The following is a 26,540-nucleotide window of genomic DNA, read 5'->3' as shown; positions in this document are numbered from 1 at the left end:
AAAAGATAATACAACAAAAAAAGAGATAGTGCAATATAAATATAAAAGATAATACAATATAAAAATACAATATATATATTGATGAGATGACAGTTTTGACAGATTATTGCACATAGTATCCGTCAGATAATTACATAATTATTGCACAGCATCATATAATTATTGCACAGAGTGATCAGCATGTTATTGCACATATCCGTAACAGCAGATTTACAGTATTTACATTGCAAAAGTGACACAAAAGTGACCAACGTGTTATTGCACATTTATCATCTCATCTGTGAGTATTTTTAGACCATTGTTCCTCTACCAGAGTCTGAGTAGGCCTACTTCTTCTTCCACCACTGCCTATGATCTCCAAAAGGTAATGTCTTTTCTTGACAGACAGATTGTTTGTCTCCGAGGTTTCCTGCGGTCCGTGAAGGCCTCCTCCTCCTCATCCCTGTGAGCAGCGTCACAGAGATGTGTCACTGACGGATGAATAACGGCTCGTCTCCTCTACTGTTACCGGGACAGATAACAATGTCTGTGAACCTCCGTTAATCCGGTTATCCTCCCTCATTCACTGCTCTCCTTTAACACATCGTGTATCTTGGTTTATAACTGAGGAGGAGATGAGGATGCTGCTGCTTCCAGCGGGCCACATGTCCCTCATCACGGTGTCTCTGTCTCTGTCTCTGATGACCGTCGTCCTCTGCTCATCTCCCGGTAAGATTACACTGATCTACATGCAGATACAGGCCTCCACCGGCTAGCTACTGGGTTAATCCGTTATCTATCAGCCGGTACAGGCACCGGCCCGCAGCATCCCGGCGGTCACCGTGATGCCAGGCTGCTCTCTGTCCGGTTAACGGGACTAACTGGTAACGGTTAACCTCCATGTTGATGTGCAGGCCTTGATCACAGTTAACGGTTCTAACCCGGTTACCATGTTAACTGTCACCATGTTACTGTTACCATGATGATGCTAGCAGCCTGTTTGTCCTCTGTGTGTCAACATGTCAACATGTCAACATGTCTCACTGCCTCTCTGTGTTTGTTTGTTTGTTTGTTTGTTTGTTTGTGTACTGACAAGATCATTATTTAAATTGCAAAACATAGGTAAAGTTAGCTAGTTAATTATTGTTAACACTTTGTTTTTGATTTTTTTAAATTAAATAATAACAAAAATATGTTAAACTCAGTTTATATATAATTCAAGCCTTATATCAATTTATTTATTTAAATTGCAAAAAATAGGTAAAATTAGCTAGCTAGTTAATATTGTTAATTTTTTGTTTTTTGTTTTTTTTAAATTAAAGAATTACAAAAATATCTTAAACTTAGTTTATATATAATTCAGGCCTTATATCAATCTATCAAAGTGTAATCTGTATTGCACTTTTATAGGTTATTTCAATTCATTTATATTATGTGTCTGACAGGCTGGCAATAAGAAAACAGTTAAACAATTGGAGACTAATGCAACAAAAAAAAAAAGAGAATGAATAATAGTATTTATATTATTTATTTTTTTAACACTGTTTTTATTATGCTTTTAACAACTTGCAATATAATTCAAGCCTTATATAAGTATCAAAGTGTATTTTATATAGGTTATTTCAATTCAAAGTCATTTATATTATGTGTGTGACAGGCTGGCAATAAGTAAACAATTGGAGATTAATGCAAAAAAAAAGAGAATGATTAATATTATTTATATTATTAATTTTTTTAACACTGTTTTTATTATGCTTTTAACAACTTCAAGCCTTATATCAATCCATCAAAGTGTATTTCTATAGCACTTTTATATAGGTTATTTCAATTTAAAAGTCATTATATTATGTGTCTGACAAGCTGGCAATAACAGTTTAACAAGCAGAGCTTAATGCAAGAAAAGAGAGAATTATTTATATTATTTATTGTTGAACACTGTTTTTATTATGCTTTTAACTTGCAAAACACAACTCTCCACATGAGAGATAGTACAAATTTACAATTTACAGAGGAGTGTGTCTTACCAACACTCTTAACAACAGAAAAAAAGTAATAACTAAATAAATAACAATATTAAATATATATGTATTAAAAAAAAAAAAAAATACAATTAAAAAAAAGAGGGTGTCAGCAAACCAATTGGTGTATCTGCAGAGGGTCTGTCCAATTTATATTATTAATATGAGGCATATATTTTACCACTGCTTTTTTTTTATTTATATTTAAGCACCAAGTTTTTTCTCATAAAAATTACAGCTAGGCAATATGTATAACACAATATTACAATAATATCACACCAATAGTTCTTGTTATTTTGTTTTTATTTAACTGTTATTCAACAAGTTAAGAGTCAAGCAGTAGTTTAAAACAGTAATGTAAACAACCAGACAATACTAATACTACCCAATGATAGATTTTGTGATATTAAGGCTTATATCAAATGGCAGAATGAGTATTCTTGATGCTAACTCTCAAAGGTCATCATCCAAAATTAGTCTTTCAGGAGCAAAGTCTACACAGATCTTGGCTCAACAATTTACTGCAGACATCCTCTAATCATTAGTGAAGTCATTAGAGTCTAATGGATCACTTTAATACACCATGAGAAATCCAACAAGGAAGAGCAGCTCTCTGAGGTTAAATATGTTGTAATTTACAGTATTCACTCAGATTGTAAGATACATTATGTATCAGTGTTCTCCCAGACATAAGAAAACTCCTGTAAAATGTACAAGTCGGTGTGACTTTTAGCAGCCTGCTCTGCTCACATGTGGCTGTTGTGACCAGGCTGTAATTTAGTGCGCCTTTAAATTCTATGTTATGGGAAAACATAATCACACCAGCTCCTTCCAACTCAATTTAGGACTCTATGTATTTATTCTTATGAAAGACAGTAGGCCGAATGTTTCTCAGTCAGTATGTGAACTTTTATCTCCCAAGAGACTTGCAGAACTACAACATCACAGATCTGAGCTTGGTTTCATTTCTAGCTTTTGAACAAAAGTTGATCATGTGTACAAGTGTTGATTAAATTGTCCTCTACAGTGGCAAATAAATCTGAAACTTTTTTGATAATGGATTTGATCATTTAGGTCATTTTTCAAGCAAAAATACCAAACATTGATGGGTTCAGGTTCTTAAATGTGAGAATTTTGCTGCTTTGCTTTGTCTCACATCATAATATATTTAATATTTTGGACTGGACGGACAGCAAAAAACATTTTGGGCTGTAGGAGATTATGAAGGGCATTTATTTACCGTTTCTGATGCTTTTATAGACTAGGCGATTCGTTGGTTCATTGAAAAAAATTATTCAGATAATTGATAATGAAAATGATCCTGAAGTCCTAGAATTAATAAATTGACTCCTTTTTTAATTTTTATTCTCAGACATGCAACCCCTTTAAATCCTAGGTATCTTACTATCAGTTTTCAACCTCTGCCACAGTAAATAAATAATGCATTGTGACTGTGTTTGGCCTGGAATAAGGAAGCTGTAAAGAGAGAAGAGCCAGTACATGTTCAAAATAAATATGTATTTTCTCCTGAAGGCAGAACAAAGCAGGATCTGTAAGTGAACAATCAAGAATTTTCTCACTTTGAAAATGTGTGATAAAACAGAAACTACAGCGAGTCGATATAACTGAGGTATCGTAAGGATGGCCTGCTGCTTCTTTGTTTCTTTTTTGATCATCCTCCCCGTAGTGTCATCCCGCCTCTCACACTTTTGTATTATATGTATTTTAATTTGCAGTTGGTGCGAACGAGGACTGTCTGTGGTACGTGGATAAAAATGGCACCTGGCACAACGGCTTCGACTGCCCTCTCATCACGTTCTGCTGTGGGAACTGCCACCGGCGCTACTGTTGCCTGGACGCCTTCAAGATGATCACAGAGAGGGAGCAGAAACGCTGCATGCTCTACCAGTTCAGGTGGGGGCAGCGACAGCAGCAGCAGGGTTTTAATTTAATGACTTATTTATTCATTTACTGGACACCAAGAGTCAGTGGATGTGTTCACAAATTCAAGGCTATCGCTGCAGGATCACATATCCAGACAGATACTTTAACAACCTGCTAGAGGACATTAATGGCCACAAGAAGAAGAAGCATCCTCAAATATCTATGAACATAAATCCATCCATACAAAGTACACATTATACTTTATATACATTATACTTTCACAGATATGTTGTGGTGTATAATGTATTTATGTACCTACAGTATGTAATTATGTGAGGCTCTCTACCGACTGTGGAAGCAAAATGTTGCATATGCTGTTCCCGAGGTTAAGAACAAACTTTCTCAAATAGAATTTAAATTGAGCGTAAATGCTTTAATATCTTAATAAAATACTTTCACTCTAATAAAAGGTTTACACATTTACTGAGCTAAGAGATTACTGATTTCGACACCAAAAGATTTTATATTATTGTATCCATAAAACACAACGACGTTAGACGCGGCAATATTTTTCACGTTCTCGAGGCATTTTTTTTTATTTCCAGCATAAAGGCTTTTCAGCTAAAGCTCTGGGGGTTAGTTACTCTTTAATGACCCTGCTTTTGGTCCCCACAGTGTAAATGCTGTTCTCATTAGTCTTGATAATGCTGGTATAAGCAAGCTTGTACCTGAGAGAGAATGCAACATGGCACTTTCCCTCCACGGCGCTGGAAACCATCCATCACTATCCAGTAGCGAGCAGACAACCTGCAGCTTATTAAGCCCAGCGGGAGATCAGATCAGTGGGCGGCGGAGGCTGAGCTGAAATGGAGGGCTTTGTTGCTTCACTGAGACTGTGAGATGATGGAATCTGGGAGTCTGTCTGAGAGACAGAGAGAGATATAGGGTGTACAGTACGCCATTAACTCGGCTGTTTCAGGGTCAGTCCGTGGTAAACACCGTGTCTGAATCAAACGCTTCAGAGCCATCTCTGCTTTAAACCCTCTCTAAAGCGAGAGATTGAGGCGGGAGGCTAGATGATCAAAGTAAGGAAAGACATGCTTTGTAACTTGAGTCCTCCTCTGTCTCTCTCTTCTCAGCCCCACCACTTTAGCCGGCATCGCCTCCTCCATCCTCCTGTTTGTGGCGATCATCGCGACCATGGTCTGCTGCTTCATGTGCTCCTGCTGTTACCTCTACCAGAGAAGGCAGCAGAGGGGCAGGACACCTTACGATGGTGAGACCTCTGCTCTTAATGGCCATTCTTGTGCAGACAACCATGAGGGTTATAGTTTGCTTCACAGCAGTCTGTGCTTTTTGGCCCACAGCCCAGCAGATCCCCATGGCCAGCTATCCAGTGGAGCCCATGTACGACGCTTACGGAAAACCACTGGGACCCTCTGAGTATGCACATTATCCAATGGCGCCCGTGTACCCTGGCATGCCTCCACATTACCCGATGATGCAGCCAGGACATTATCCACCACACCTGATGGATCCTGCATACAGCCAGGGTAAGAGTAGCTTTAGATACTAGCAAAAAAAAACTATTTTTTGCACATAAATCAATGCAAACAAACAATGTGCCAGTATACTATATGTAACACAAACTGTGTTACCTACTTTTTGGAAAGTGAAGTGTCTCTATTCGTGTAATATCCACCCACTGAATATGACAAAACCCCTTGCTGGAGCCAAGATAAACAGGGAGAAAGACAAATAGTGCTTCTTGTGTTTATTGCCCTGCAGCAGCAGAGAATGGAGGATGGAGATGTTGTTTGTTTAAGGCCTTTGAACAAGATATTTTAACAACCACTGGACAGATTGTCATAAAAATCTATTGAGGATATTCAATTGTCCACAGGGCGTTTGGGTGACCCTCTGATCTTCCCCATAGCACCTAACATCAGGTCAATTTTCACAAGAAATATAAAAAACTAATAGGCAATTTGCCATGAAATTTACTAATAACATTCAGAGGTGAAGGCTCTCGATGTTGCACTCTGCCCTCTAGCACCACCAACAGTTTAAAAGGTCAACTTTGATGCAAGATATCTCGTGATTTAAAAGGCATTTTGCCGTGAAATTTTGTGGAATTTCCACATTTCATGCTGCAAAGGGCATTAACCCTTTTAATTCTAATGATCCTTCTAACGACAGTAGGGATGGCAATGTTAGTCACCACTTTAGTCCATATCTCAACAACTATTTGTGAAATGAATTAGAGGATGAATCCTACGACAGCGTATTAGGGACATTGTAGATAAAAAAATACAAAATTATGGAGCGGGGAGGGGGGTGATATTTACAGAAAAAAACTCAGAGACTAAAGTCATACATTTATGAGAAAAAACTTGGACATTCTCTGAGATTATAAAATCCTAAATTGGTGAGAAAAAACTCAGAAATTTGCGAGATTATAAAGTCGTAAATTTACGAGAAAAAATCTCTGAAAATAGTGGAATACAAAATCGTGGTAATTAAAAATAGTGGGGTGTTTTTGTTAAGAACCACATCGCTTCCCTTTGCAAGGTTGGATCAACCTTATCAACTCTCATTCCACCGTTAAACACCGCGGTAACGTGAGCCGCAAAATATATTATTATATAAGGGATAATGTACAGCGAGCCGGTCATTCCGCGGAGGGGTCTCTCATCGCCCTGAAGGGGATTCTTTCACAACAATGACCCGCTAGCTGCACAATACCCGCTTATTACACGGCTACTTACTTAAGAAATCAATAACTTGACACAAAAACGGTCTGCCAGAGTCCGACATCAGAATTGCGCCCATAGCAACGGTCTGCTATACATAGCAACAGTCTGTTATAGAGAAATAACAGACCGTAGAACGCCGTGATTGACCAATCAGAATTGAATATTCAACACAGCCGTGTAATAATATCACGTATAGTCCTACATTATATTTTATAGCGGACTCTCAGGACATCCATCCATTCTCATCCGTTTATCCTGGACCGGTTAGCGGAGGCAGCAGTCTAAGCAGGGTATACCAGACGTCCCTCTCCCCAGCAAACTCTAAGGACATAATTCACCATAATCTGTGGTTCAACAGAAGCACTTATGTTACGTGCCTTTTCTGTGTTGTTTTCCTTTCACAATGACAGTGACAGTTAAAAATGTCAGTGTGTAACTATGGTAACGCAGTGTGTTTGGAATAACATCCTCTCCACGGTTGTTTTTTTTAGTGTTAACTGTGCTGAAATAAAAGACACACGCTTTCGGGAAGTCAAAGATAGAAGTTATTTGTCTCTACTTTCCTGTAACTTCTATAATATTAGTACTTATGTTCATAAAAGAACACATTAAGAAAATGTATCTTTCAGGACCTTCGCCTCGCTCTGTTGTTTCTTGTAAATTTATGACTTTATAATCTCGCAAATTTCTGAGTTTTTTCTCGTAAATTTGCCACGTTAATCTCAGAGCATATCTTAAATTTTTCTCATAAATTTATGACTTTAATTCAGAGTCAGAGTTCTTCTCTGAATATTACCTCCCTCCCTGGCTCCATAATAATTATATTTTTACCTACAATGGCCCTAATACGCCATCGTATGAATCCTACTGAATTTGATGATTCTCTTTGTAAACGATTCTTAACATATCGTCGTCATAGTATGAAGTTCTGACTTTATTTTATGTTTTTATCTCCTTTTTTTCAGCCCCTCCACCGTACTCTCCACCTCAGTATCCTGGTCATTGATAGGCTCGTCTACACACACACGCACACACACACACACACACACATACACACATACACACAGTGGGAAAACAACAGCGACTGAGAGAAAGGACTGTTTCAAAAGGAGAAGGCAGCAACACTCTCTTTCACACTCAAACACACTCAAATAAACGCTACAGTTCGACTAGCAGGAGGCACTTTAAGGTTTTTTTTCTGTTCATTTACAATGTTGTCCTACTTTTCTGGAGTATTTACGTCAGTCAAATTATATTCCGCAACCTGACACCTGGTTGCTCCCGGCTGGTTTTTTCGCAGAGGCCGTCACACCATGATCCCCAAAATGAGGAAGTATCTGGCTCTGCGCTGCCACTCTGTGCTCTGAAACACTCTCACCTCAATGACAGGGTGTCACCTATAAAGACAGGGCTCATTACCTTACAGAGGAAGAGTCAGAAAAAAATTATAACGCACTTCCTTTTTATTTATTAAAGGGAAAAATGTTTGTTTAATTGGATTAAATTGACAACTGCCTAAGGCTACATTCCAGGTCACACACTCTCCACACTCTCCGAATATGATTACATAATGTCTTTATTTCTGTATTTGATGTTTTTTTTTGTAATGTGGTAGAGGCTAAAGTGAAAAACAAACCGCATGTTTGATTATAAAGGTGACAAAGGCAGTGGGATGCTGTCTTTCAGATGGCCTAAAGTATTTTATGGTACTCCTAATTCTGTGTAAGAAGCCTTTTAGTCACCCGTTAGTTTCAACTTTGTCTCTCTCTCTTCTTTATTTGTATCTGACTCGACTAATTTACTTCATGGTAGTATATTAGCTGCACCGTTCTAATGTAACATCTCAGCATGCTACCCCAGTCAAAGTTATCTGTCCTCTCACTCTTCTTTTTTCTGGTTTTAAATGAATTAGAAATTAGATTAATACCATAATGCCAGGTAGGATGTTTTTTCCAGTGAAAGTCATGTTAAATGTTTATATTCTTGTAACATATCAGGTCAGGGGAGTTGCAGGTCATGCTGCTCGGTTTTAAACAAAATGTCCCGCCTTACAATAATTAACTATGAAGGAGGAGGAAAAAAAAGAGATTAACTATTTAAATACATATTTTGTAAATCTGTACTTCAGCTGAATATTTTATGATATTGTAACAAGTTATTTTAAACATAATGTATTGTTATTGTAACACAAGATATGACGTTTTGGCATCTTTCCATTTGGTATTTATTATTACTATTATTGAGGTTACCTTTTACTGTGAATGGGTTCTCACCTTGTGGACTAGCTACAACGCCAAAAATCACTACTGTTGGAAAAGTAGATTTTGCGCTCTAAAGTCGTACTTTGCAGTTATGGGAAATATATTTGCTTTGTTGCTGAGCGTTACTGAGAAGTACGAGGGGTGGAAGTAACAAAAAATAATTGATAAAAATGGAGGTGATGAAAATGCATGTGAATTTAAAAATGGAGGCGTAAAAATGAATGTGAAATGCAAAATGGAGTGATAATGCTCATGGATGTTTAAAGAATACGGGTTTTTGATGGGGCGGAAGTAACAAAAATTGTGTGCTGTAAATGAGAAAATGTCAGTTGGGTGTTGTGAATGATGAATTGTTGACCGTTGATTATCAGAGCAGCACTGTTTCAATCAAGTTTATCAAATCAATTGGCAATTTATCACTCTATTTTTCAATACATTTTCATCACTTCCATTGTTAATTCATACGCATTTTCATCACTTCCCTTTTCATAAACTATTTTTGGTACTTCCATCCTTGAGGCCACTTTCCTAAAATGATAAATGGAAATTTTGTGATGTAAATGACGAATGTAAAATGGTGAAAATGATGAAACAAGGCTTAGTTTTCGTCATATCACGACTGTTTTAGTCAAATCAGCTTTAAATTAATCAAATCACTTGATAATGTATCACTCCATTTTTCAATTCACATCCATTTTCATCACCTCCATTTTTATCAATTCATTTTTGTGACTTCCACCCCTCACAGACAAGATCAGTACCAATCTGAGATGTGTGAGTGGTATCAATCTTCTCATTTGGTGTTGCTCAACAAGAAAGCTGATATTTCCCAAAAATGTCAAACTATTCCTTTAAATGTACACGTACAGATTTGGGCTCCAGTGAGGTCAGGGCCTGTAACCTGTAATGATTCTGTAATCGGATCTAGTTTTGGATCAGCCCTGTGCCCTTTTGTAAAATGTATGAACTGTAAAACATGACCAGCATGTGTTGCACAGTTAGCTGTCTAACTATTAATAGGTGATGATTATCTTTATTTGGGTGTAATGTATCTGGACGTTAAAAACACCGTTATCATGCTGATTGATCAGACAAGTCTGAGCTTTTCCTCGAGACTTACCGCTGTATCTTGAACTATTACTGCTAGTTTACAGCGTCAATTCTTTCCTCCGATGGCGACGTCCATTTGTACAGATTTGTTGAGCCTTTGTAAAGCACAAAGAGAACACTGGACTTTTCTTTGTAGGATGCTTTCATATGTAGTTTGACATAACATTTGCTCAATGATGTTTCTGTTAATTTGTGCTTCTAAACCAACTCCATGAGTGTGTTTACTGGAACTGACGGCAAAATAAGCTTGTCTAGATATACGGCGTTTCATCTGTCGTCATATGGATGGTATGACATTGTAATATAAAGTGAGTGAAAAAGGGTTTTATTTCTATTAACATAAAGTTTTAACTTTGGAATGTAAAAATACAACCGTCTGCTGTGTCTTCTTGTCATCAAAAAATCTAATTATAAAACATTTGAAAGGGCTGTAAGTATGTGTTTACCGTTTAGTATGTGCTGACATCATTTTGACCAATAGATATCCATATTAACCTCCGAACAATGTTAAATATGTTCACATGGTTGGCAGAATTGATTCATTTCATTATCACAACTAACATCGAATCCAAAGGAACTGTGTGCTCCTTAATATACTGATTGTAATTAACACATCATTATTTGTCATTTGCATATTTGTGCTCAAGCTATACAAGATTGTAATGTATCATTTGCCTTACAACTGTAACATATGTACATTTTAAATTTTTATATATTGAGAAATTCCACAACTCATCTACACACCAGGCCAATATACATTTAGTATTTCAATACTTACATATGTTTATATATTTTTTAATCTTTGAATTTATATCCGTTATATTTTGTTTTCTAATTTTTACCCATTTTTTTTTTATTTAATTCATTTATTTTGTTTTTAATATTTGTATTATTATTATTATTATTTATCATTTTGTTTTGAATTTTTATTTATTTATTTTAGTCCCTTTCACAGAATATTATTCTCGAATCACCTTCACAGTCTGTAATTTTAAACAACTTTTTGGATACTTTCAGGTAGTAATTTGTTTTTAATCTAATACATTTGTGATTGGTGTGGCTTTAAAATCTACCACGCATCAGAATTTTAGTGCCATTTATGTAATAAACAGCCAGATATGATCCTTTATTGTGCACCAGCCTTTTAGCACAGCCTCATAAGTATGATACCTAACACATAATTCATCTGTTTCCCCCTAAATGACTGGCCCGCTGGTGTTATATTAAGCTCCTGTGAACACAAAACTATATTTGTAACTTGTTCTCTTTCTGCCAAAATGTTGGGAATGTGTTGATTCAAGACACTAGAAAAAACAGAAACACTGATGTTCTCACTGTGGCATAAAATCGAATGTGAAACTCTAAATGCTTACAATCAGATTCATTACAAAACAAAAAATTAGAACCTGGTCTCAATATAAACATGAATTGTGTAATGGGAAGTCTGTGTAACTCTGCTCTGGCATCTCTGTAAACTCCAGCCCTTCCCATTACCTTTAAAGGAGTGTGTACTCTGAACTAAATATGGACATGCACTTTCACAGGATTTTGAAGAATGTCCCAGCCTCTCGGTCCACATTGATGATGCGAGGCTCTTGCAGTTCATCACTGGTACCCCTTGCTGCAGGACTGAGAGTCCAGCCTCTCTGCACCAGGATTGATGCCTCTGGTGGCTTTTTGGTGAGCGGGACGCGACTGGACAGCAGGACAACAGCTTTGGCCTATGGGAATACTAAGAAAAAATACATCAGAATTGAAATAGAGGGATTTACTGTGCTAACACCATCAGCACCTCCAAAGAAATCCCTCTGTTCTTCTTCACAGGCGTAGCCTTTTCCCCCAGATATTTTTTTAGGCAACCATGTCCAGGAGAAAGGTGAGAGGCCTGACCCGTACGGGTCGTCAGGTCAGCGAGGACCCGGACCTGGACAACCTGCTGTCCACCCTTTCCCCCGAGGAGGTGGAGGAGCTGGAGAAGGACATGATGAAAGTGCCAGAAATCAAGCTGGAGGATGGGAAGGTCGTCGACCAGGGGGAGCCACCTACGAGCAACAACGTCCGGGACGCTAAGCTGGACGGCAGACGGGAGACTGACCGTAAAGGGAAGCTCAGTGAGAAGGAGCAGTCATTTGAGGTTTGTGGATGCCTAATTGAATCTTTATGTTTTGGATTTGACTTAACACCTATTATTCTCTTAAGATGTTTGTATTTGACCAGTTTTTATTAAAAATGAGCAGCTGGGTGACTTTAGATGAAACACAATGTATGCACTTGTGACTTGATAGATTACAGCATTATGTAACATCCACTGTCCCCTGAGGTATTCTAATGAGAGCTTTCATGTGCTATTTTTCATTTTGCTTGAAGCAAAGCACCAACTGGACTTCATGCCCCCTGAGTCCATCAGCTCATAAATAGTGCAGAGTTGGCTTCTGTGCCAAGAAATATTGTTTGTCCCCCCTCTGAGGCTTGCTTACATGCGTTTCACATTCTTAATCATCTTCTCACAAGCATCAGACAAAACACCAAACCATTTCATTTATTCCTATAAAAGAGCCCTCCTTGCTTTGAGTGTCAGGGTTTCTTGCAGTTTCGTGTGTTTAAAGGAAAGGCACTTCAGTCGATGGAGCGTAGGCCCTGCGGAGCTCCTTAATCCCGGCCTGATGGAATTCCTTGGTTGATTGCTCCTACGCTCGCTGCCTTTTAAGGATACATCTGCCAGGGCCACGGCCTCGCACGGCAAAACAGATGGAGACTCACAAATCAAACACTCGCACTGCAAATGTATCCACTGCACTATAAAAAATGGCTCCTTGTCCTTTCGCTGACTGTAAACACGCATGCCAATTTGTGTCAGGGAGAGTGTGTGTGTATACAGCAAGCAGATGGACGAGGAGCTGTTTGACAGTAAAGGAATACAGTATTTTCATGGGTTATTAGGTATTACATCATGCAATACATGCCATGCATTATATACTGTATGTGTGTAAGAACAAGAGACGGTGGTTTAGTGCACTACATCCTTTGACACTGCTTTTTGGTTAACCCTATAAATGTTTGTTTTTGGTGTTGGCATATATTTAACCAGTGGTGGATGACCTGTAAGCCACACTTGTGTGAAAGTACAGATATCTAACCAGAAAAGGACTTTAGTAGAAGTTAAAGTCATCTATTACTTTAGTAAAAGTCTTAAAGTGTTTGTATTTACGGTACTTAAAGCTGCAGTGGATAGTAATGAAGCAAATATGATTAAAAAAATATATTTTTATAAAACGGTCCCTATATCCTGACAGTAGTGCATGAGACAGGTAATCTGAAAGAAATCATGTGCCTCTGTGTCCTCCAGTGCTCCTAATGGCATCTGCAAGATTTCACAGACCGGAGGAAAACAACCAATCAGAAGTCAAACTAGGCAGCGCTGATCAAATATGAATCAATATTCTGTTACTGTAATGCATGTTTTCAGAAACATCTTGTAGTGTACTGTTTAGCTGTACAATTAGAAGGTTTGTGACCTGGCAGCCATGTTGAGATCAGTTGAGGAAATACCAAGCACCTCCCACCAGCTGGAGCACAGCCAATAGGAACGCTCTCTCTCTCTGAAATGACCTGTGATTGGCCAAAGTCTCCCATCGGGTTAGATTTTTTTTAAAGCCTGTAAACAGAGCCATGAGGAGGTGCAGAAGTCTAGTTTTCTCTCAGAACACTTGAATTACAATATGCTGAAAGGTTATTATGGAATTTTTGCCCAATGATGCCAAAAATATACTGCCTACTGCAGGTTTAAGTATTGAAAGTACAAGTAAATGCTGTCAATAAAAAAGCACGCAAGTCAGAATTTTGAGATTTAGGAAGTTTATTCCTCTTAACATAACATCACCTTAATGGAGGAAGTAGCAAATAGCATGATCTGACATGCAGCTTGCATGGACTTGAGCGGGAATCAAATGTTAACTACGGCTTTGAGAGCACTTTGTTTGCACTTGCCCAGCACTGATTCGACAAACCTGCTTGCTTACAATAGTAACGAGTAACGAAGATGCTTAGGGGAAATGTATCAGAGTAAAAGTATACATTATATTTTGGAAAAGTAGTGGAATGAAAGTGAAAGTTGACAGAAATATAGAAACTCAAATAAAGTACAGGTACTCCCAAAAAATGTCTGACATAACGCTACTCATACTTCTCATATTCGTCCTCCTGCAGGGTGACCCAAAGAAGGAGAGCCGGAAGCAGGAATATCTGAGGAAGATGGGCCTGAGCCAGGAGGGGAATGACGATGTGACAGTAGGGCCACGGGGACAAGACAGCGTTTCAAGTGACAGAGATGTCAAGGTGGACGACAGAAACAGCAAAGGCCTTGAAAGTTCGAAAGAGGAGCGAAGTCGGCTTTCGAGTCGATTCAGGAAGCAGGAAAGCAGAGAGGTTGATGTGAAAGAGGAGACCAAAGAGAAACAGGAAGACAGTAGGATACGAGACAGGAGAGAAGCCAGAGAGAGCACAGGCAGCAAAACAAAGGACATGATCTCTAAACTACAGGAAAAAAAGGACGACGGCAAAGAGAGGAAAGAAGACTGCAGGAGAAAAGACGAGAGCAAAACCAAAGACCTTATCTCGAAGCTGCGAGAGAAACAGGAGAAGGACGTGCCCAAGGAAAAAGAGAGAAGATCTGAGGGCTTCAGGACACAAGGACTTGTCTCTAAAATGTTGGAGAAGCAGAGCAAGGCGCAAGAAAGTCCGGCCCCGGAGAGTAAATCAGAAGAGAAGCAGCCTAAAGCAGAGGAGAAAAAAGCTGAAGATAAAAACAAGCCTGATGCCAAACTTGAGCGACAACCGTCAGAGAGGGGCGAGGTGCAGGTGAAACATGACAAGGCTGAGAAGAGAACAGATAGAGAAGAGCTGGTTAACCACAGCGACCACGTGAAAGAGAAGGAGAAGAAGAGTAGCATGGAGAAGAAAGTAGAGGAGAAAAAGGACAAAGAGGAGAGTAAAGGAAAAGTTAAAAAACCTGAGGAAATTGGCAACTGTGTGGCCAAGAACTCCCCAAACAGCAAGGCGAAAGAAGAAGAGGAGGAGGACGAAGACTCGAGCATGTTTGACGAGCTGATGGAGCAGGTTCGCAGCAACGACCCCTCGCTCATCGAACTCAACGTCAACAACTCGGAGGTCATCAAGACGAAGACGCTCATTGAGTTTGCGGAGGTTTTGCACAAGAACACCCACGTTAAGAAGTTTGCTATCGCGAACTGCCGCGCCGACGACCACGTGGCTTACGCCATCGCGGGCACGCTGCGCGCCAACAAGACCATCACCAGCATCAACGTGGACTCCAACCATCTCACCGGCAAGGGCATCCTGTCTCTGATCCAGGCGCTGCCGCACAACTCCACGCTGACCGAGCTGCGCTTCCAAAACCAGCGTCACATCTGCGGCGGAAAGACCGAGATGGAGATGACCAAAATCCTGAAAGACAACACCACCCTGCTCAAACTGGGCTACCACTTTGAGTTGGCCGGACCCAGGATGACCACGACAAACATACTGAGTCGCAACATGGACCGACAGAGGCAGAAGCGCCTGCAGGAGCAGAAGCTGGCCCAGGCCAACGGGGAGAAGAAGGGGACGCTGGAGGTACCCAAGTTTGGCGGCGGAGGATCTCTGAGAGGCTCGCCCAGAGCGTCCCCCAAACCTTCCCCAATACCGTCACCGATGCCGTCACCAAAGCTGACTCCTAAAAGAGGATCTGGAGGTCTAGCTCCACCGCCACCTCCGCCTCCTCCCGGGGGTGGACCTCCGCCTCCTCCGCCTCCTATGCTGGATGTAGACTCCATGAGGAACTCTCTGACCCCGGTGTCAAAGAGGAAGATGGACGGGAAAAGCCCAGGCGGTAGTGTGAACTCAAGGGACCAACTGCTTGACTCGATCAGAGGAAGCGATAAGAAAGCACTCAAGAAGGTACGTAAGATGGGTTTATGGACAGGTTAGCTCCGCCACGATATATCCTCATGTACTTGCATTTTATTTTTCCCACAGGTGCCGGTGCCAAAGTGGTTGCAGTAATGTTTCGTGTTGGAATATGAAGTGATAAAGAAGAGAGAGAGGAGATAAACTCTACGCTCCCCGGATGCAGTCGAAGAACTGCGCTGTGGGACGGATGGAGAAAGTGCAACATGAGATGCCCATCGGGTCGGATGACCAGCCCTCACTATGAGTTCTCCCCTCAAACACTGGACCAAAAGGACTCTGTGGAGAATGAGTGATGCGGGGCTTGAGTTTTGTCGTTGTTTGTCCTCCGTACATTTTGCCGCTTTGCTGGTTATTTGCACTAGATAATAATGAAGCCGATCATATAACACGTTGGCTCGTGTATGCATCTGAATGCGGGCGTGAGCGATGAGCTTCTTAATAAGACATTCAGATAACTCTTTATAAAATTTTAATATACAAAAAAAGTTTATCAGTTACGTAGTGGACATTAATTTGACCATTTTATTTATTTGTGGAGAGGGAATCCACCTTATACTTATACATAAGTTATCTGTTCAAACTGGGAAATGGCGGAAATATCAGGGAATTAACAAACATGGCGGCCTGACTTAAGAAAATCTGGGTAAGAAAATCAAGGTGGGTTGATTGTGTGTCTCATTGCCAAATCTCAAGACATCTCAGGCAGGGTTTAACGGATTGGAAAGCAGCCCAGTGGAATCCTGGTGCATGACGAAAGAGTTTTAAGCACGGAAATAATTACATCATGCATTTTTATCAGGAAGTGCAAAATGTCTGTCCTTCAGTATCTGATGTTATATTTTGTACAGAATCATTCTAGCCTGGGTGTTTGAATACCTTACATAACGTGTAATGTAATACATCCACATGTCTTAACCTTAGGGGGATATGTAAAAACAATTACTGGCTTATATCAACCCTCCTGTACTTTTAAGTGAATGTCATTTCTAAAGGAACTTAAATGTGATAAACAAAAATCAGAGAGGGGCACTCATGTGTGCACGGTGTAATAAAGGATTCTCTGTCATATCTGATTACACATGCATTTCTTACGGAGCCTGTATGTCTTCAATAAAAGATTCTGGTACGTTTGCAACAGCAAGTCACAAGTGTGATGTTATGCCTGGCTGATATCATTAAGGAGAGTATGTACAGTATATGTCAAATGAAACTGACTTTTGCAATATTTTTCAATATGATAAATCAAGGTATTAATATATATATATACTGCACATACTGTATATCTATAGTATACACAGAGTTATATATAGATATGTATCCATAGTCAACAATTAACCTGCAGCATATGTAATAGATGTAAAGGACTCCTGTAATGCTGCATATGAATCCTGAATACTGAAGTTCATCTCTCTCCATCGTTATACTCATTTACATGCCGGTGCTTCTGCAACCAGAAATCAAGAACATTTCTTTCCATTACATGTTTAAACTTGTAGAGAAACAGTGGGAGCTGTGTCGTGTCATCTATCCTCCAGCTGGTGAGGCAGCCATCATCCTGAGAACTGCTCCACCACCAACCAGCATCAGCAGGCCAGTTAATGTCTCCATCTCCCTGCCTCAGCCTCTGCATCCATGAAATGCCTATATTTGGGCATTTCTCAATGAAAGCTTGCTCTGCAATTCATTCCTTTCTCGTTCCTAATAATGGGCTGCAGGCCAGCGGTCTGTCTCTCGGCTGGAGCTGCTCCCCTGACCGACGGCACTGATCTCAGATGGAGGAAAAAGAAGGGAAGGAATGAAAATGTTGAGATTACTGGTTGTTCAGCGCCAACAAAGGAGATCTGAGGACAACTTGGTGATTATTTGTATGCAGGAAGAAGCTCAGTGGATATTCTTCTATATTCACATTTGTTTGTTTGGTGTTTACATCAGGTATATTGTAGTTTAGTTTAGTCTTTAAAGGGACTATTTGTAACTTTCAGAAATGCTTGTTAACAGCGACACCTGTGGCCGTTAAGTCAACGAAAGTCAGCGTCGGGCTCGCGCTTGCTCGCTCTAAATATACCTGAACGAGCATCGCTCAAAACAGTGAGGCGACACACGTCAGCTAAAACCACAATATCACTCTATATTTCAGCTGCTTGGCAGTAATGTTAGCTGACCAGACGAAGGTCTCTCCATGAATCACTGCTGATCCTAGTGTTGGCTTTTCCTGCCTTAGCCTCGCCACTTCAGCCCCGGCAAAGGCAGCGGGCCTCCGCAGCGAGTAACGTTGTCGTCTCCAACCGCAGCCGGAGAGAACAGGGAAACACCGGCACCCGGTTGGAGACGATAACGCTTCTCTCTGCGGAGCCCCGTCACTTCACAAGACACGGGAAACCTCTGTTGGTCTGGAGGAGCTGCAGCAGTTATTTCTTGCATCCATCTATCACAGACTGAGGAAAATATTCTTCTTATTTCTTGCTACTGTTATTATTATTATTATTATAGATTAATCTCTGTTATTTTGCTGTTGCTGCTCCTTGACTCTGGAACGGGTTCCCACAAGGGTCCAAATTAGTGCTCACTTTTTTAAAAAAATCATAAAAACCATTTGTTTTCTTTGGATTTTTATATCTTTAAATGTTGCGTATTGTTTTCTCTGTCCACTTTATTCCACCGTCTCTTTTCTCCTCCTGTAAAGCTCTTTGTAAATTCTGCTTTGACAAGTTCTTGCTTGAATCTCTGATAGAAACTTTCAGCAAAGCGTGCCTCCTTTAACATACCGGTTCACCTCCTTTAACTGCTACTTTGATATAGCTATTGTACCCCCAGGATAAACTGCCAGTAGTTAACCACAGAATAAACAACTGCTGGTGAGTATGGAGTCCCCGAAGAACCAACACTTTTAATGCTAAAACTCACAGGATAACCTATTTGGACAGATAATAATGCACTATACTCATTTTTAACAGTCTCTTCTGCACTACATTCACTTTTTTTTAATAGTCCTGTATCACAGCCGTTACCCTGCACTATATTCAGTTTTAACAGTTTTCTTCATCTCCTTGTGTTTTTTATATCTGATATAATTTTTTTTCTTTATACTTTGCACTACTAACTACCAACATGTTTTGCACTATGGAACTGTGATGATGGAAATTTGAATTTCCCTCGGGATCAATAAAGTTTCTATCTATCTATCTGTCTATCTGTCTGTCTGTCTGTCTGTCTGTCTGTCTATCTATCTGTCTGTCTGTCTGTCTATCTATCTATCTGTCTATCTATCTATCTATCTATCTATCTATCTATCTATCTATCTATCTATCGTTTGAATTAATTAATAAAATGCAGGAAAGTTGGCTTAGTTCCTGACCATTTTTTTCTTCTTCAAATATGATTGCTTTATGCAAATATCTCTATCAATGTAACATCTTGTTCCCTCCGGCTATAACCTCTTCAGCATGTGAGCGTCACTTTGCGTAAGAACACATGGAACGTTCCTTTACGGCATCACGTTCTGTCGTTACGTCAGCTGGCCGATCAGCGTTACGTCAGAGGGAACAGCAGAAGAACAAGATGGAGGAGTATGCCAGAGAACCATGGTGAGTCTTAGAAACCACATAAATAATCATTTTCACCCCGTGTTTTACCAAGTCCTCTCTTTGAAGTAGCTACCACTGTGAGTGTGTATAACTACATGTATGTTAGAACATGTGGTTTAACTGGAAACAGCTCTAATCCGGCTGGTTAACCTGTCGTTAGCATCGATGCTAACTCTACATAGAGATGTAATGGCGGTGCGAGCTAGCATCAGACCGTCCATGCTAACTCACGTTGTTGGTGTGTGACCTTGTAGCTTTACTCGCCCACATGGCATTACCTTGAGTTCATGGGCTCCAGTCACAGTACACAAGGTGATATATAATAATCAGTGAGTGTCAGTGCTCCAAAGGGGCGTTTTAATCTGTTCAGTGTCTCAGTTAATGTTGCTTTAGCATGTGGGTGAGCTAGCTGAGTTAGCCACCTGTGTGCTAACATCTGTTCTAGTGTTGCACAACAGCTGCAGAGAGGAGACCTGGAGACTACAGTTCATCCTGAAACAGCAGTAGTTGACATTGATTGTGTCGTTGTGGAGTCAAGATCATTTATTTTGCCAGTGTTTAGCATTAGTGGTTTATACCAATGGTGTGGTATCATACAGACCAGCTGGTACATGGTGCAACACCCAGGCAATAAAAACATCTTCTAGAAAGGAACTTCTGCATTGCTAGAAGCTTTAATGTAACAAGTAGCTTTTTAAAATAAATTAAAATATAACTATTCTCAATTTACTTTGCTTTTTTAATTGAGTGTGTGCTCATTATGTGGTGGTGACTTAATAATAATAATAATAATAATTAATAAATTTGACTTATATAGTGCCTTTCAGAAACCCAAGGACGCTTTACAAAGGGGGCACACAATCATACTAATAAATAACAGAGTAGAAACTATAGCTAAGTAATTAAAAGAGTGATGTGTAGGAAGAGTCAGCTGAGATCAGAGGCCTTGATGAACAGGTGGTGTTTGAGGTGTTTTTTGAAAGTGTCCAGGGATGAAGCATTTCTTATTTCAGGAGGGAGAGAGCACTCAGAGGGACTTAAGACATTACATTTAAGGTCAGAAAGAGTAATAGGAAAAGATGCCTTTTAAACTAAGTAAACGGCGAGGACAGATATCCTAGTGGTTAGTTATCTGTTTGTTTATTGACGTTCATTGTAACTGTGATATAATCATGTTGTTATAAAAAAATCCTTTGTCCAAATTAAACGATACAAGTAAACTGTAATACTTTTTTTTCTTATTAACAATAATAAGAGAGTGCTTGTTTCTCTACAATTACCCTGGGCTTCCAATCCGTACTCCTGAGGCATATCAAGACTAAACCTGCAATCAGAGATCTATGGGATCATGATATTGGAACATGTCAGTGCATTTACATACTATGTACTGTACATTCACACAATGGCTGTCTTGTGCTTTTAGCCCCTGGAGGATCGTGGACGATTGTGGGGGAGCCTTCACCATGGGAGCTATTGGAGGAGGAATATTTCAGGCAGTGAAAGGCTTCAGAAACTCACCTTCGGTAAGTTCAGTCATATAGCTTAACACTGTTCTTTGCTTTATTGTCTCAATCAAATACAACAATTATGACTTCCCTATTCAGATCATATGACATGGGACTGGTTTGACATTTGGTCAGAGCATGCATGTGTCAGATGATTAACGGCACATCCAACTCTCTGTAGAGATGTCATTGTTTTAGCAGCTTTATTGTATGATAACATTTACATGATTTGATCAGGGCACTAAATAATAAATGACTTTTATCGACCTCTGTTGTCAGCTAAAGTGGTGGCACATTTTCTGGCCTTCGACACCACTTGGAACTTTAGTAAAACTACAAAATATTAGGTTTTATACTAATAAAAAGTAACGACAGTAAGAGGAAATACAATGTTAAAAGGCTTGATGTTAAAACAAAAAAATCACACAAGAAACAACAAGAACAGTAAAATTAATGGCATTTAAATTACAACCAAGATTGTGTTTTTTATAAATTAATGTTTTTTTGCAGGACAATGAGCTTCTAACCCTTTTTTGATGAAGATTTATTATAGATTAGTATCACACAGAGGAATATATCTAGTATTTTGGTATATAGCATAATTTGGAATAATATATGCACAGGCCTAAACAACAATGGCTTCTTCCAGTGATTTTAATACACTTCAGGTCCGCTGTAGTTGTTACAATCACTCAACCACAGACGTGTCCTGCACATGCACTAATATTATGTTACCACAGTCTGTGTTTGTCTTAAACAGAAAAATGGCTTTTTAACACAGGTGAAATTGGAATATACAGAGTACGTGTTTAAAAGATATCTGTTTATTTGGTGTAACATGTTTCTAAACTCTAGCAGTGTGGTATCCTCTCAGTGATTTCAGTGACACTACAAGGGAACTTGCTTTTTTCATGTCTTAAATTGTTATAATCTGCAGTTTTGGCATTCATCAAGAATGTAGATACATCCTAAATTGAAAAGAACTTTCCATTGAGCTGTGTTTTGTGTTGCTTTCTCTTGTAGGGAATGAGCCACAGAATGAGAGGTAGCATGACTGCCATCAAGACCAGAGCCCCACAGCTTGGAGGTGAGGATAACTGCTGAATTTAAATATTATCTGCCTGAAAGTGAAAAAACGTATAATTAGTATCAAATATTCACTCTCTGTTTTCTGCTTTGCAAAGAACAAGGGCTGTAGTCAGCTTGGTATCATGTTGATCACTGTTCAAGCCTACAGGTGTTGAGTATTTGATACTAAAGAAATACATTTTGGGTCAGGTATAACTTACAATGATGGCAAAATAGCCCTAACAAAGTGCAAAGCATCGCCTATAACTGTGTCTTATTGAACTTGTGTGACTATTTCTTGGGTTGCAGGAAGCTTTGCAGTATGGGGCGGCCTCTTCTCCATGATTGACTGTGGTTTAGTAAAAGTACGAGGGAAGGAGGATCCCTGGAACTCAATCACAAGTGGGGCCATGACCGGAGCGATCCTAGCTGCAAGAAGTGAGTAAGATTAGAAGACGCTGGCAGTTAACAGTCAACAGATGGCACATTCATGCAAAAGGCAATCAGGGTTGTTGCTGTTGTACATTGAACACAGTTTATAAGTAAACCTACTGAATTATCAAAACTACAGAGTGTGCAAAGAGGCATCAGTGAGATTATTCAATGGCTGCAGTTTAGGAAAGAGTGGATATATGTTTGCTTTAGGGTTTGGCGATATGTTAAAAGTTTTCCAACCGGCCGGCATCAGCCCAACAACCGGCGATTGCAGATATATTTACGCAGATGTGTGCGCCGCACCCCGCCAGCACTGCTTACACTACACACTGTTTTTCCCTGCTGTCTCTGAGCAGCCGCCTGCTGAGCAGCAGCTCTCACTTGTTCTTCGGGTCCACTCAAGGTCCATCTCCCAGAGCTGTCATACGCTCTCCTCGCGGCGATCTCCTGGTGGCGGGGAGGACGAAACGAATATACTAGTCGTTTTCTTGTTTCTGTCACTTGATTTAATCCAATAAACAAATAATCAAACTTTACACAAACCGCACAGCCGGCGCCACACATGATTATAAGATAGCAGTGTTATTTTGACCGGCTCTCTTTAGAGTTTCAGCAGAATTTTGCGGATATGTAGGCCAAACTACTGCTGTTAGTCAGTAGTTTGGCCTGTTTGCAGTATTTAAACTGGCAATATGAAGATTAATCTCATTGAATAAGAGTAACGGGAGTTGTCCAGTATTGAGACTGTGCTGCATGTGAGGACATATACTGTATACCATATTGATTCATTTGAGTTAAGTTCTAATTAGACCCTACACACCTATTATCTACTCACACAGGTGTTTTCACTTTTTACTTTTTGCCTGATTAAAACTCTTCTCAGGACTCTGTGGGAGTACACAGATCAGAATTGTTGACATCTTTTTCACTGTCCTGTTCATTTGTTGCACTTGCTGAGGCAGGAAAACACCTTATCAGTACATGGACTTTGGTGGCCTTGTCTAATTCCCAGCAAGGCTCCACCTAAATTAAATACATATTACATTTGTGTGTTTAAAAAGTGATCAAAATCGAACAGGGGGTGATCTTTAGCATACAGTAACATCTCAACTTCCTCATTTAATCTACTTCTTATGTGTTGTTATGTCTTATCTATGTTAATATATGAATCTTTCTTGTTCCTAGACGGACCAGTAGCCATGGTAGGCTCTGCAGCCATGGGAGGTATCCTGCTGGCATTGATAGAGGGCGCTGGAATCTTGCTCACTAGGTTCGCCTCTTCACAGTTCCCCACTGGTGAGTAATACTTCTGATATTGGATGTTTGTGTCTTTGAATGATTGAAGGAGACATAAAGGATACTGTATAGATAGAGAACACAGCTTGTATGTAATAAATGTACCTCCTTTACACCAGCTATTAAAACCTAAAGATCAGAGCTCAGTGAGTCAGCCAGGTATAAATGCCTCCCGTAGCTGTGAAAGATGACCTCTGCTGTGGCAAAGAAAAAGTACCGGCTGTAACAGCAATTTCACCTCTGGTTTCCATGCACCTGCTTGTAGTTTGTCTTTGTTGACTTAACTGTAGACACATTAGTCACCTCTCCACCTGCTGGCGTGCTTTACAGAAAAAAAACGCATCCAATCCCAATGCATAACAATATTAATACCAGCTGTAATACATGTGTGATATACTGAATATCTATTTTTTTTACAAGCTGAGTAAAAGTTTTTAGCTTAACCGCCTTATATTTTCAGTTTAACCAGTGAGTTTTGAGATGTTTTTTTTTTTTTATGCAAGACATTTCAACATATAGCAGGAAAAGCACAGGTGTAATCATTAACATTAATAACGAGTGTGTTCTATTTAGGACAGCGAGGTTTGTTCATTTCCAATAACGTGTCCCAAATTGTTTACTGAGACAGTGAGTGTTGTTCTAAAGATTAAAATATATATTTTTGTTTTCTGATGTTCCTGGAGCTCTTTCAGCACCACCACCTACAATTTGTTGTATTTCGTTTTCCAGCGATGAGCAGCTCCTCCATATCCACTGTCCCTCACATGTGGGGGACAATAGTTAACATCAACATCATACTCAAAACTCAAGTGTTTGCATTTTTAAAGCAAATATTCTAAACAAATTCACAGGTTCTAGCTGGCTATCTTAGTCTTCTGTGACAGCAAACTGAATGTATTTGGACTTTGAACTGTTGTTTGGACAATTTACTACTTGGGTCTCATGATGGACATTTTTCACTATTTTCTGATTGGTTTTCTGCACTAAGTGAAAATAATCTGCAGATTTATTGATAAAAAACATAAACCTTCGTTGCAGCACTACACAATATAGTAAAAATCTGCTTCGAATTAGTATGTGATATGAAATTGATACTCCGCTCAGGTGTAAATTATAGTATTGCCTACTTAGTTAACTGCTAACAGCTGTTCTCACTCTGAAGTTGACTTCTTCTGTCTCTCCAGGGCCCCAGTTTGCAGAGGAACCGGCTCCTGCTCCCATGCCCTCACCTCCCTTTGGAGACTACAGACAATACCAGTGAGAGGACTCCCCCACCTCTTATCCTCTAGGCCTTTTTGAATTCCTTGCTGAAGTTACAAAGAAGAAGAGATGGAGATGTAAAATACCATACATCAAACAATAGCAACTGCACCCAACTTTATGGACTGTGTGAGAGAAGTGAAGGACAAAATACATCTTCATTCTCCTTCTTACAGGAGCCATGTACAGATCTGCCTTTTGCCATTCTCAGCCTTGTCTTGTGCATCTGTTTCACCTTTACATTGGTTAAATTCGGACACGTGGTGAGATGTGTTTGTTTGTGGGGACGAGGTGTGCTTTTCTGTTTTGTTCATAAACAGTATGTACTGCATGTAGCCCAACAAGTGGGAGGTCAAGACTGACGAGCTCTGGACAGTGTTAAAACTCGCAAAAACACGTCACACATGAAACATCATTAATTATAAGTATGGTATACTTATGTGTATATACAGTAAAGGATTTCTGCTTGTATTCACTTTAGTCTTTATTTGCCTTACATTTTGTCCCCTGCTTGCGCTGGCCACTGACATTTTTTTTTCCATTTGATTTTAATAAGGGTTATGAAGGCAAACACCAATCAGACACCATGCTATTCCTGGTTTGTTTTAAAGTGATTTATTTATTGTAGATTGTAAAGAGTTGTACCAGATTGTCCTATTTTATGTGACAGTGCTTTTACATTCAACACAAAGGTGTGGAAAAATGACAAAGGATGGCTTAGGCAGTAAAAGTGAATGGAGAAACTCAAGCAAGGGATCGATCCATACTGTATGAAATCTGTATGATAGATTATGGTACAATAAAGAAATAAGTTGTTAAGTGTGTGTTGAATAGTGTATACCATTAGTTCTGGTCTGGCTTGTGAAAAGCAGATAATGAACGAGGATGTCAATACTGTACTTTTACTACAATCACCCATAACGCATGCTGCCTGGGCAGGACTGCTCGTTCCCCACTAGAGGGTAGTCCTCACAAGCATATACAGACCAGACCAAAATTGTGTAACTGACTCTTTTAGGATGTGTTTAGAAAAGCCACATAAGGGAACACTTTCCTCTCACATTCTTGCACGTTTGTGTCACACACACACATACACACCCACGCACACGCACACCTCTGTTATCTGTTTGAAGTTCACTCTGTGTGTGACAGGTGAAGGACACTGGTGGGTGATGTAACTTCAACGTCACCAGTTTGCTGATGTGGGGTCAGGGATTGTTTATTTCATGGCAGAGCTTTACACTTTGGACTTAAGTAGAGTATAAGTCACAAAAATAAAAAAAAATTAAACGAGATTTGACTGCAAAATCAAGTCTCAATATGTTAACCAGAAAAAGAAATCCAGAAAAATAAAGGATAAATGCAGTAAGACATACATCTCGGATACTTGATTGTAAGGTCAGGTACTGCAACTAAC

General features: G+C 39.6%; 3 protein-coding genes across 4 annotated transcripts; all 3 read left to right on the top strand.

The window, feature by feature from the left end:
- Nucleotides 1-282: 282 nt before the first annotated feature.
- On the top strand, nucleotides 283-10,380 carry shisa4 (shisa family member 4). The gene is made up of 5 exons (XM_074642199.1): nucleotides 283-708; nucleotides 3,734-3,911; nucleotides 5,021-5,157; nucleotides 5,249-5,434; nucleotides 7,603-10,380. Exons 1-5 carry the CDS (start codon nucleotides 615-617, stop codon nucleotides 7,641-7,643), a joined length of 636 nt encoding a protein of 211 aa, XP_074498300.1. The 5' UTR covers nucleotides 283-614; the 3' UTR covers nucleotides 7,644-10,380.
- A 1,155-nt stretch (nucleotides 10,381-11,535) lies between these two features.
- On the top strand, nucleotides 11,536-17,116 carry lmod1b (leiomodin 1b (smooth muscle)). Of its 2 annotated transcripts, XM_074642187.1 has the most exons (4): nucleotides 11,536-11,688; nucleotides 11,833-12,142; nucleotides 14,215-15,963; nucleotides 16,042-17,116. In XM_074642187.1, exons 2-4 carry the CDS (start codon nucleotides 11,870-11,872, stop codon nucleotides 16,066-16,068), a joined length of 2,049 nt encoding a protein of 682 aa, XP_074498288.1. In that variant the 5' UTR covers nucleotides 11,536-11,688; nucleotides 11,833-11,869; the 3' UTR covers nucleotides 16,069-17,116. The 2 variants fall into 2 exon arrangements, with proteins under 2 accessions (XP_074498288.1, XP_074498278.1); XM_074642177.1 differs by having other exon boundaries at nucleotides 11,589-12,142.
- A 2,293-nt stretch (nucleotides 17,117-19,409) lies between these two features.
- Nucleotides 19,410-25,942, top strand: timm17a (translocase of inner mitochondrial membrane 17 homolog A (yeast)). The gene is made up of 6 exons (XM_074642165.1): nucleotides 19,410-19,559; nucleotides 20,983-21,082; nucleotides 22,088-22,151; nucleotides 22,442-22,570; nucleotides 23,753-23,863; nucleotides 25,048-25,942. Exons 1-6 carry the CDS (start codon nucleotides 19,447-19,449, stop codon nucleotides 25,122-25,124), a joined length of 594 nt encoding a protein of 197 aa, XP_074498266.1. The 5' UTR covers nucleotides 19,410-19,446; the 3' UTR covers nucleotides 25,125-25,942.
- The last annotated feature ends 598 nt before the right edge of the window (nucleotides 25,943-26,540 follow it).

Source organism: Sebastes fasciatus, chromosome 1, assembly GCF_043250625.1.
Source record: "Sebastes fasciatus isolate fSebFas1 chromosome 1, fSebFas1.pri, whole genome shotgun sequence".
In the NCBI taxonomy this organism is placed as follows: domain Eukaryota; kingdom Metazoa; phylum Chordata; class Actinopteri; order Perciformes; family Sebastidae; genus Sebastes; species Sebastes fasciatus.
Note: the sequence above shows the minus strand (reverse complement) of the source record. Positions and strands in the feature narration are given on the sequence as shown.

Coding starts and splice junctions, on each gene's coding strand:
- shisa4 (XM_074642199.1), top strand. CDS start 615: ATGAGGATGCTGCTGCTTCCAGCGGGCCACATGTCCCTCATCACGGTG. Junction 709..3,733: donor CGTCCTCTGCTCATCTCCCG/GTAAGATTACAC, acceptor TTTAATTTGCAG/TTGGTGCGAACGAGGACTGT. Junction 3,912..5,020: donor TGCATGCTCTACCAGTTCAG/GTGGGGGCAGCG, acceptor CTCTCTTCTCAG/CCCCACCACTTTAGCCGGCA.
- lmod1b (XM_074642187.1), top strand. CDS start 11,870: ATGTCCAGGAGAAAGGTGAGAGGCCTGACCCGTACGGGTCGTCAGGTC. Junction 12,143..14,214: donor AGAAGGAGCAGTCATTTGAG/GTTTGTGGATGC, acceptor GTCCTCCTGCAG/GGTGACCCAAAGAAGGAGAG. Junction 15,964..16,041: donor ATAAGAAAGCACTCAAGAAG/GTACGTAAGATG, acceptor TTTTTCCCACAG/GTGCCGGTGCCAAAGTGGTT.
- timm17a (XM_074642165.1), top strand. CDS start 19,447: ATGGAACGTTCCTTTACGGCATCACGTTCTGTCGTTACGTCAGCTGGC. Junction 22,571..23,752: donor AGCGATCCTAGCTGCAAGAA/GTGAGTAAGATT, acceptor TCTTGTTCCTAG/ACGGACCAGTAGCCATGGTA. Junction 23,864..25,047: donor CTCTTCACAGTTCCCCACTG/GTGAGTAATACT, acceptor CTGTCTCTCCAG/GGCCCCAGTTTGCAGAGGAA.